This window comes from Ipomoea nil, unplaced genomic scaffold, assembly GCF_001879475.1.
Source record: "Ipomoea nil cultivar Tokyo-kokei standard unplaced genomic scaffold, Asagao_1.1 scaffold0666, whole genome shotgun sequence".
NCBI lineage: Eukaryota > Viridiplantae > Streptophyta > Magnoliopsida > Solanales > Convolvulaceae > Ipomoea > Ipomoea nil.
Genome location: NW_017617094.1, coordinates 555,147 through 563,382, shown reverse-complemented (window position 1 = coordinate 563,382; position 8,236 = coordinate 555,147). Strand labels below are relative to the sequence as shown.

The window sequence follows — 8,236 nt, the reverse complement described above, 5'->3', positions numbered from 1 at the left end:
AGCGATCTCACAGCCCATCGACCGCCGGCGGCTAGCGACGATAACATCATTGAATACACGGCGAAAAGATGAGCAAATTGGTGAACGGTATTTCTTATGAATTGCCTAGTTAAATTTATGGCTACTGTGGGCTAAATTTGTTTGCATAAATTATGGGGCATGATTCTGAATATTGCATAACTTCATATTCCTTTTGCCTATTACACCTACGTACAAAGTTAATATGTCGCATGAGTGCAAAGTTAATGGTAAAATGAGAGCAAGAAAGAAATTTGCACATGGAATAAGAATTGGAGGCCAGAAGCTTCCGAATTAATGTGAGAACTCCCCTTAAGCTTGTGAAAAGAGTAAAAGGTCTGCAAGTAAAAAAATTGGCACTTGTATAGACAGAAATGTTGGGGCGTACGGCTAGGTACTTAAATAGATGATCTATTTTTTCCCAATCCGCACACTTAATTATGAAAATGTCAATTTTACATGTTTACATGTTTTGAACGTCATTAACTTTACGTTAGATTATATTTATATCTAACCTGTGATATTAGAGTTCCATATCTATGCATAGTTGATTAGCTATGTGCTTCACGTTATTGCCTATAATAATTATATATATGTCAATGGATTATTATTAATGACAGACAATATAATCAGCATGCATGTAGTATAATACTCATCCATTGCCTTAAATTTGAGAGCATTTATTCGTCATGCTCAAGCGTCTCTCTATAGCATTCAAGATTCGGGATCTCGGAACACCAAGTTTTTTTTCTTGGTATAGAAACACTGCAAGTGGACGGGGGACTACTTCTATCACAAAGACGGTACATGGGTGACATTCTCAACCGTGCCGGGATGACAGATTGTAAGCCTCTTACAAACCCAGCTGCTGTTTTCTCAAGCCGTTAGTCCTTCTTCTCAACCACATGAGAACCCGACTCAGTATCGGCGCATCGTTGGGGCTTTACAGTATCTCACCATCACTCGCCCTGACCTATCTTACGCTGTCAATCGCCTCTGCCAGTTCATGCACTCTCCGACAGATGAACATTGTTTGCTTGTTAAGCGGGTTCTTCGGTATGTCAAAGGGACTTTGGATTATGGGCTTCGTATCTCGTCTTCTGCATCCTCGACTATTCATGCCTTCTCAGACTCCGACTGGGCCGGCTGTCCGGTAGATAGGAAGAGCACTAGTGGATATGCTGTTTTCTTGGGTGACAACCTCATCTCTTGGCTATCACGGAAGCAGCGCACTGTGGCCCGTTCGTCTACTGAGGCTGAATACAAAGCCTTAGCTGATGTTGTTGCTGAGGTTACTTGGGTAGTGTCTCTTCTTCGTGAGCTTGGCCTACACTCTGGTCAACCATCCACTCTATGGTGTGACAATCTAGGAGCCACATACCTCTGCACAAACCCCGTCTTCCACGCAAGGACGAAGCATGTTGAGATCGACTACCACTTTGTACGTGACAAAGTTGCCTCCGGGGAGTTTATCGTTAATTTTGTGTCCACTAAAGATCAACTGGCTGATATCCTCACCAAACCGCTACCGGGACCTCGCTTCACTGCTCTCCGAGGCAAGCTCAATGTTGTCTCGCACCCACCTTGAGCTTGAGGGGGTGTGTTAATAATGTTACATATTTTATTGTTATATCTATTGTAATAGGTTTATTATTTTATGTGGTGCTAGTCTATTTGACTTAGACTAGGCTATTAGATAGGAGTAGACTACGTTATCTATTCCTATTATTATTGTAACTTCTATCTTCAGTAATTGAATTTTGAAATTCCTTTCTCATCTCTGGTTCAAAGATGAAAGGCATGCTGGTGGTGGCAATCATTATTGTGTGGATCATGATCTACACAAGTTGTATGAACTATATTTTGTATATTGTAAAATAATGTATATTCAGTACAAAAATAATGTACATTTACTACAAAAATAGTGTACATTGTATTCAGGGGATGTACATTATTTTGTACTGAGTATACATTATATTATATAATGTATATACAATACAAAAATAATGTACATTTAGTATATTGAATATGTAATTTTTGTTATGATCCACATAACATTGTGTGGACCGTAGTCCATACAATAATTTGCCCGGTGGTGAGTGAGAGACTGTCTGTTGAAACCTACCGCTAGTAAGAGAAAGCAGTCACTTAAATGTTTGTGTAATTTCGCTCTTGTGTAATTTCGGTCTCTTTGCAGCCATTCTCATTTTTCGTAACACAAAAAAAAAAAAAAAAAAAAAATCTTCATTGGCACTGAAATGTTTGGAGACTCCACGGCATTCGCGGAGACGCAGGAGACGTAGGGCTCATTTCTGTTAGCGTATTTTGGTATTCTCCAAGAACATCTCCATTAGTGAATTAAGTCAAGTTTTTGAGGATATTTTTAGTAGTGGAGTGAAAGATATAAAAGGAGAGTGAAAGATATAAAAGGTATTCTCTAAGAACATCTCATTGCATGATGTTGTCATCTATACTATCACCAGAAACTCATCAATTGCACATGACACATTACCAATAAATAAATAAATAAGAAACAAGTACAAGAAGAAGATAATGACAATGCTACCGAAAAGAATTAAAAAGACTTAAAGAAATTCAAATCAAAAGTAGTATATATTTAAATTATCATTTTGGACATTATCTCATCCGCATATTGCGCATGAAAAAATACATAAGTCATATAATTTATCTAAATTGTTTGGCTTGATGATCAAATACATACTTTTTTTTTAAACCATCAAATAACATACTTAAAATATAAATTACATAAGAAAAAAGAAGAAGATAATAATATCAAATAACATGCATGAATAAGCTAGATTCACAAGTTTTTAACAAATTATCATACTCATCATCTCTTAAGAAATATTTTGCAATTTTGACATACACAACTCTCGCTTTCTGTTATGTATTCATGAAAGGAAACAGAGAACAGAGGTGAGTGTATGCATATATAATTTTACTTTTTTACGTACTCTTGAGCTCTCCTATGAAATTTCGGTGAACTCATAGGGAAATATGATATTGGTCATATTTGATAAAATAGTTAGTCTGAACTATCAACTAATTTTGATTTATTTGACTACTATTAATTGTTTGACTTAGTTAAACAATCAATATGAGTGTTTGATTAATTAGTTTTTTTTTTTTTTTTTTGGTAACATTTTATGGCTCCAAACCACTAAATTTAAAAAAAAAAAAAAAAAAAAACAGTTTTTATTAGCTTTGAGAAAGTCATTTAGTATGTGATCAACAGCTAACAACTAATTACCTAACATATTTCTATAATCGCTATCAACTAGTCAAACTCATTAACCCAATCAACTAACAGCTACTCCGTATTTACCAAACACCCCACTATCTGTGAACATGGAGCCAATGGAGTGATCACCACCCCTTCCATAAACCCTTCCAAGCAAATACAGCATCCCTAGTAAGTTGTTCGATCTGCCCTCAACATTGAAATTTCCCGCTCCGACATACCTCCTAAAGTCTCGGAATCAGCTCTCGGCTTCCTCGGACCTCTGTCGTCCCCCCAACGCTACATGGTTAGTTTCCATGATGACCTACAGGGACAGCCCAGAATCCCAACCACTCTTACTAACTTCTCGGAAAGCAAATGTTGCTATCTGATCAGCGATTTCAGGGCCGGCTCGATACTCCACGACCGCCACTATGCCCGACATGAACGATGAAGCATTCGTCGGAGAACTCAAATCCAACAGTGGATTGAAGTGAAATTCATAGTCACAATCACTCAAAGTATAAGGCACAGAACCTGGCACCACAACTCTAGTACTGTTCTGAATGTACAGTATTCCCACAGTTGGATGTTGTGAGCGGATGCTGGTCAAATATGATATTGTTGTCGTCATTCTATCTCCAATTATATTTGTTGGGTTGGGTTAAGCCGTTGTTTCTAGCAAATAGCTAGTAATGAGAAAGCTCATGTAGGAATTCACTTATTTATTCACGTATTTATTATCATATTTCTATTAGGAGTAGGGTAATAATAATACTTCAACCCTATTTGAGTTAAAATTGGGAGATAATAATATAATAGTAGTCCTATATGTTTAAGAATTACTATTAATACATTATCTTATTATTATAATTAAGATTTAGATTTGTTATAAATATTATTATTGTGAACATTATTATATATATGATAGCAGTTATAACAGATTATGTTACTACCTTTTATATGTATTTGGTGGTATCTTTGTCTAAGTATTCTGATTGATGAATGAGAATATCTTGACCTTCCCTCTCCACTCTATCTATTCCTTCTTCCTTATTTTTGTTTAACAGTTATCAGCAGCACGATGGTTCTCCATCCATCTTTGTCAACTGAGAGCCCTGCGGTCTGGATTTTGCGATATCGATTCTGAGATCCCTCGGCAAAAACAATTGACAGCGACGATCGATGTGGTGTCACCTTCACTTTGATTGGTTGTCTAGAAGCGCTATCTTCTTCTTCGAAGAAGCCGGCGTCGGAGGAGATTTCCTCTTCAGCGGCTGAATCTGAAAGTGGATCGAGTTTCCGGTCGGGGCGCAACGGAAGATCGCCATCGCCGTCGATCTCAGCGACGAGAGAGTCTATGCCGTGAAGTGCGCAGTCTTGAACTACCTCCGACCCGGCGACGCCGTAATCCTGCTCCACGTCTGCCCCATCGATCTCTCCGCGCTGGAAGAAAGCGATCTCACAGCCCATCGACCGCCGGCGGCTAGCGACGATAACATCATTGAATACACGGCGAAAAGATGAGCAAATTGGTGAACGGTATTTCTTATGAATTGCCTAGTTAAATTTATGGCTACTGTGGGCTAAATTTGTTTGCATAAATTATGGGGCATGATTCTGAATATTGCATAACTTCATATTCCTTTTGCCTATTACACCTACGTACAAAGTTAATATGTCGCATGAGTGCAAAGTTAATGGTAAAATGAGAGCAAGAAAGAAATTTGCACATGGAATAAGAATTGGAGGCCAGAAGCTTCCGAATTAATGTGAGAACTCCCCTTAAGCTTGTGAAAAGAGTAAAAGGTCTGCAAGTAAAAAAATTGGCACTTGTATAGACAGAAATGTTGGGGCGTACGGCTAGGTACTTAAATAGATGATCTATTTTTTCCCAATCCGCACACTTAATTATGAAAATGTCAATTTTACATGTTTACATGTTTTGAACGTCATTAACTTTACGTTAGATTATATTTATATCTAACCTGTGATATTAGAGTTCCATATCTATGCATAGTTGATTAGCTATGTGCTTCACGTTATTGCCTATAATAATTATATATATGTCAATGGATTATTATTAATGACAGACAATATAATCAGCATGCATGTAGTATAATACTCATCCATTGCCTTAAATTTGAGAGCATTTATTTGCTCAAATTTGTGACCATGGTAACCACCATAAAAGAGAATTTGTTGAGTTTACTCTCAATGGTAACAATTATCTGCTATAGGCCATATATGTTGAGACTTATCTTACTCTTATATATGATCATTACAACCCAGAGTTACATTCTAGAGAATATTGTTAAGAGCATATCAGAGTAGGGTTGTGTACCATAAAACATTGAAATAGTTTTGTTAAGGTGCACCTGTCGTTGTTAAACCTTAGCTTGCATGTGATAATATAACAATTTAAATGCTATGTCCTAAATGTGGTGATCTTTGTTAATGCCTATGATTTCAAAATTAAAGCTCTCAATTTTGAATATATATTTACCCATAAAGTAAATTAAGAGCTCTGATTTTACTATTTCACTCCTTAGACCAAACCTTAATAGTGAATGTCCATTTTACTATGTCACATATTCCATATTATATTAATACCTGAAGGATTGCTTTGGTCAATAAATTGTTATGATCTTCCTTTGACCAAATTTAAAAATTTAGGATGTTTATTTCGTCTCTGAATGTGACTAGTACAATATAATATCGTTACGCAAGTGAATCTTTATAAGCACTTTGCACATAGTGCGAGTCTCATTGTTTTCTAAACTAGTCATCTTGTACTCTAGTAGCAGTACATGCATGACGAACTTATACCAAGTATTTTGAATGTCATTGTTTTTAAAAGACATCAAAAACTTAATTTTTGTGGGAATATAAACTTTGAGTTTTAAATCTTCCCCACTTGACAATGTGTTTTGGTCAATGGACTATTTTTTTTAATAAGGTCGGAAAGATTCTGAATATATCGTTGCGTGATTAACGACTCATGACTTGTGAATGAACTGCAACTTCTGTTTTTAATGCTATGCTACTATGCAAAAATACTATGTGCTTAACCGCCAAAAGTGAGTCACATCATGTTGGTTTACCTGAAGCAAACAAATTATTAATATTTGATAATATTTCAACATCTATACTTCTTTTGACGTTTAATCTCCCTAAGATTGTCAAATGTTCAACTCATTTTTGTTCAATGTGTATGCTTGCCCTATCTGATTTTATGTCACTTGTGGTAAATTTCATATACGTTTGAGAACTTATTGTGTTGCGATAATCTTTACATTTTAGAGACTCATTTTTTAATTATGGCATGAGCAATTGTGTAACACCCCGAAATTTTGAAACTTTTAAAGTTTATATAATAAAGGTGAATTCTCATTAAATCCCAAAATTAACATAAGAGTGCGGGGTGCTATGCCACATCTGAGCTGGAAAGCTCAGATGCACAGGCTAAACTATCTAAACAACCTCGAAGCAATGTCAATACATAATCATGGCACGCAGGCCGAAAGAGAAACTAACTAATCTACACTCTGGATCTCTAGCCCGCTCCGGTGTCTACTCATCTGTGCCTAAAAGCCAAATAAATCTGTTCAGCGAATGATGCTGGTAACCCACTCCAACGCGTTACAATATATATATATATATATATATATATATATATATATATATATATATATATATATATATATATATATACACGAAAACCATTTTGAAGCAGGAAGAGATATACTTAGGGGACTCTAGCTTTAAAATCCAGGATAGACTCAACAAGTAGGGATAAACACATTCAATCATGATAAACAGTTATATAGAGATAATCATCATAAAAAGCATGTATCTAAGGTCTCAGTTTACTTTCAAATCACCATCATCATCATTCAATCATCATTCATTCGTCATTCAAGTCATCATTCAAATCATCATCATTCAAATCACACAAGCACACCTTGGTGGCGCCACGGGACCAATCTCACGGCCCGAAAATGAGGGTTAGTGCGTATAGCACTAACATGGCCCCACAGCACCCTACCTCATACCGCAGCATGAAGGGGTTGATCGCAACCAACCGTACAGACCGCTAAAAGCTCGACGGCGGATCACAGCCCTACACACTGCTGACGCGCTCAGTCGGTGGACTGTGATCCTCTTATGGGGACTACGACCCTACACACCTTGACGAGCACAGTCGGTGGATCATAGTGAATCAAGCCCTACACACCGCTGAGGGACTCAGTCGGTGGGCGAAGATCCTCGGAGACTACGACCCTACACATCGCTGGCCCTTCACTCGGTGGATCGTAGCCGACCATAGCCCTACACACCGCCTGATCACTCATTCGGTGGGCTATGGCCTTCCTCAGGCTAGTGGCCCTACACACCGCTGGCGCGTCCAGTCGGTGGACCATCTGCACACGAGGCCCGTGGGCTATAGCCCAAAAGTGTATTTCTGATCGCAACCAGATTATGAACCGCAGCTCATGCAAAACGTTTGATCGCAACCAAACGGTGGATCGCAGCCCTATATAATATTTATATACCTGATCGATCGCAACCGGCCTGGTTAACAGTTGGTATGGTTCTCAACCCATCCAACTGCTCGTATAGCCAATTTGATCACAACCAAATTGGGGAATCATGCATCACATAACACATTGTAGCATGTAATATCACATTAGGAAGGGGGAGACGTATAAATAAACTTACGTGTGATCATTCACATACTAAGAGTAGTCCTAAGGGGTTCATGCATTTTCCACCTAGGCCCACGAGTTACCGATTCAACTAGCATGCAAATCCTAAGACTCTTTTATCCTAAGAATGGCACCCGAAATATCAAACTAGACTCAAGCACGACAAACGGGGTCCGTTGGGACCCCACGGGGAATGGGGAACATCAAACGGGGAAGCCGAGGACCCGGGGTGGGTAACGGACGAGCGGGTAGCCGGTGGGTGGGGGGG

At 38.1% G+C, this 8,236-nt stretch overlaps 1 protein-coding gene across 1 annotated transcript; it reads left to right on the top strand.

Moving 5' to 3' along the window:
* Nucleotides 1-230: 230 nt before the first annotated feature.
* LOC109174833 (uncharacterized mitochondrial protein AtMg00810-like) lies at nucleotides 231-1,606 on the top strand. The gene is made up of 2 exons (XM_019324065.1): nucleotides 231-248; nucleotides 860-1,606. Exons 1-2 carry the CDS (start codon nucleotides 231-233, stop codon nucleotides 1,604-1,606), a joined length of 765 nt encoding a protein of 254 aa, XP_019179610.1.
* The last annotated feature ends 6,630 nt before the right edge of the window (nucleotides 1,607-8,236 follow it).